Source organism: Oreochromis niloticus, linkage group LG23 (assembly GCF_001858045.2).
Source record: "Oreochromis niloticus isolate F11D_XX linkage group LG23, O_niloticus_UMD_NMBU, whole genome shotgun sequence".
Classification (NCBI taxonomy): Eukaryota; Metazoa; Chordata; class Actinopteri; order Cichliformes; family Cichlidae; genus Oreochromis; species Oreochromis niloticus.
This window is the reverse complement of record NC_031986.2, coordinates 8,029,839-8,033,381: the sequence shown is the minus strand read 5'-3', so window position 1 is coordinate 8,033,381 and position 3,543 is coordinate 8,029,839. Positions and strand designations below refer to the sequence as shown.

At 40.1% G+C, this 3,543-nt stretch overlaps 1 protein-coding gene across 1 annotated transcript; it reads left to right on the top strand.

The window, feature by feature from the left end:
• Nucleotides 1-577: 577 nt before the first annotated feature.
• On the top strand, nt 578-1,474 carry LOC112843875 (uncharacterized; the record flags this gene model as incomplete). Its single annotated transcript, XM_025903086.1, has 1 exon — nt 578-1,474. A coding segment is annotated over one exon (897 nt), but the record flags the coding sequence as incomplete, so codon positions are not given.
• Between the last annotated feature and the right edge of the window lie 2,069 nt (nt 1,475-3,543).

Here is a 3,543-nt window from a genome sequence, read left to right as displayed (position 1 = left end):
CAAAGAAGTCCTGCCATTAATTAATGCTTCAATCTTAAATATGATCAACCTATCTCTAATAATCGGCTATGTACCACAGGCCTTCAAGCTGGCTGTAGTTAAACCTTTACTCAAAAAGCCATCTCTAGACCCAGCTGTCTTAGCTAATTATAGGCCAATCTCCAACCTTCCTTTCATATCAAAAATCCTTGAAAGAGTAGTTGTCAAACAGCTAACTGATCATCTGCAGAGGAATGGCTTATTTGAAGCGTTTCAGTCAGGTTTCAGAGCTCAGCACAGCACAGAAACAGCTTTAGTGAAGGTTACAAATGATCTTCTTATGGCCTCTGACAGTGGACTCATCTCTGTGCTTGTCCTGCTAGACCTCAGTGCTGCATTCGATACTGTTGACCATAATATCCTATTAGAGCGATTAGAACATGCTGTAGGTATTACAGGTACTGCACTGCAGTGGTTTGTATCATATCTATCTAATAGACTCCAATTTGTACATGTAAATGGAGAGTCCTCTTCAGACACTAAGGTCAATTATGGTGTTCCACAGGGTTCAGTGCTAGGACCAATTCTATTTACATTATACATGCTTCCCCTAGGCAACATCATTAGAAGACATAGCATAAATTTTCACTGCTATGCAGATGACACGCAGCTCTATCTATCCATGAAGCCAGGTAACACACACCAATTAGTTAAACTGCAGGAATGTCTTAAAGACATAAAGACCTGGATGGCCGCTAACTTTCTGCTTCTTAATTCAGATAAAACTGAGGTTATTGTACTCGGCCCTGAAAATCTTAGAAATATGGTATCTAAGCAGATTCTTACTCTGGATGGCATTACCTTGGCCTCCAGTAACACTGTGAGAAACCTTGGAGTCATTTTTGACCAGGACATGTCCTTCAACGCACATATTAAACAAATATGTAAGACTGCTTTCTTCCATTTGCGCAACATCTCTAAAATTAGAAATATCCTGTCTCAGAGTGATGCTGAAAAACTAGTTCATGCATTTATTACTTCCAGGCTGGACTACTGTAATTCACTATTATCAGGATGTCCTAAAAACTCGCTGAAAAGCCTTCAGCTAATCCAAAATGCTGCAGCAAGAGTACTGACAGGGACTAGAAAGAGAGAGCATATTTCTCCTGTTTTGGCTTCCCTTCATTGGCTTCCTGTTAAATCCAGAATTGAATTCAAAATCCTGCTCCTCACATACAAGGTCTTAAATAATCAGGCCCCATCTTATCTTAATGACCTTGTAGTACCATATCACCCTATTAGAGCACTTCGCTCTTGCACTGCAGGCCTACTTGTTGTTCCTAGAGTATTTAAAAGTAGAATGGGAGGCAGAGCCTTCAGTTTTCAGGCCCCTCTTCTGTGGAACCAACTTCCAGTTTGGATTCGGGAGACAGACACTATCTCTACTTTCAAGATTAGGCTTAAAACTTTCCTTTTTGCTAAAGCATATAGTTAGGGCTGGACCAGGTGACCCTGAATCCTCCCTTAGTTATGCTGCAATAGACGTAGGCTGCCGGGGATTCCCATGATGCATTGAGTTTTTCCCTTCCAGTCACCTTTCTCACTCACTATGTGCTAATAGACCTCTCTGCATCGAATCATATCTGTTATTAATCTCTGTCTCTCTTCCACAGCATGTCTTTCATCCTGTTTTCCTTCTTTCACCCCAACCGGTCGCAGCAGATGGCCGCCCTCCCTGAGCCTGGTTCTGCCGGAGGTTTCTTCCTGTTAAAAGGGAGTTTTCCTTCCCACTGTCGCCAAAGTGCTTGCTCATAGGGGGTCATATGATTGTTGGGTTTTTCTCTGTATTTATTATTGTGCTATCTACTGTACAATATAAAGCGCCTTGAGGCGACTTTTGTTGTGATTTGGCGCTATATAAATAAAATTGAATTGAATTGAATTGAATTCTGGAGGATATTGTTCATCTGCTGCAGACAGTTTTTTTTTAGATCTGCCTCTTCTTTCGTACTCTTCTTGTCCAGTTTCTCACTGCACACCATCCTGAGACAAGCCAAGTTTTCAGCTAATAACTATTTGGAAATTACAGTGTTGGTGCAGAAATACAATTTTATGCCTGTCAAACTCTGTTACCTTTGGCTTGTTTTAGTAGATTTAACTAAAGAGATGGGAAAAATATGTGTTTATATGACATGCTGCTGGTAAGAGAGCCTAAAGATACAATTTAAAATTGGTTCTTTGCTAAGTTGCCTGTTATATGTAGACACAACACTGGTTCATCTCCTGAATATGGGGCCTTTTTTGAATTTGAATGAGTTGTAGGTCAATGTTGATGTGTTTAACAAGAAAAAAAGAAAGAAAAAGCAACAATCCTTTGGAAATAGTCAGGTACAAGGACCTGAAAAAATGTGCAAGATATCCAAAAAACTAAATAAAACGGGAAGAATGCAAAGAAATGAGGGCTGGATCAAGACTTTGGCATAGTCTCTGTCTGTAGTAGGCTTCCACATAATTTCCTTATGGATTAATAAAGGCTTCTGAACTGCTCTATTCCATGCAGTTTTGCATACTCTTGACTCAGTATGATGGCATAGATAGAGGATATCTCTAATATGGTCATGTCACACACACAACTCTGGCTGTGAACGAAGCTCAAGGCCCAGTTATAAGTTAAATATGGTTATTTTGAATTCTTAATTATTCAAAGCTACTCCATTGGAGTTCAAGAATAAAAATGTGGTGCCGCAAAAAAATGTTTTCTCAGTTATTCAATCCGTTGAGTCGAGTGTTTTGGTCCTCTTTCCTCAGCTCACCTCACAACAGTCTAATGTTTCTCACATAGCGATTTACTTCATTTGCCAGAATGAATTTGCCAACAATGTGAGTGCTGTGCCATCTGTGAGTGTGGATTTCTTTTTTTAAATGTGGCTGATTTAATATGGTGACCCATTTCTAATTACAGAAAACAACTTTGATGAAGCCTGTGGAAAACTAATGGAGGGAAAAGAAATCAACTATAAAAACTTGCAGACAGTTGCTCAGACTAAAAACTTCTGTTGTTATTTTTTGTTGTTGTTAGTCATATAATACAATATAAATGCAAAATCTATTTTCAGGCTTAAATATGTTTCTTTTTCCTTTTGCTTCTCTTGTTTTAGACAGACTGCTTAATGACAACAAAGCCAATATTGGGGTGACTTCATTCTTCTTCTTCCAGTTGCAAAGTCACAGCGGATCCTCTGCCTCCATTTCATCCCACCACTAACTTCCTCCTCTGTCACACCAACCCTCTGCACACACCTCCACCTGCTTGCCCTGCCTACACTCTCTTCTTCACCTCTCTTGTGCTCTTTCTGTTGCTTTGGATGGATGTCCCCGGATATTTAAACTCATCTAGCTTCACTACTTCCGCTCCTTGTAGCTTCCCCATGACATCTGTCTCCCTCTCATTCACACACATCTATTCTGTCTTCCTTCTACTGACTTTCATCGCTCTTCTCTCCAGATCATACCTCCACCTCTCCAGCTTCTATTCCACCTGCTCCCCACTCTCACTATAGATTA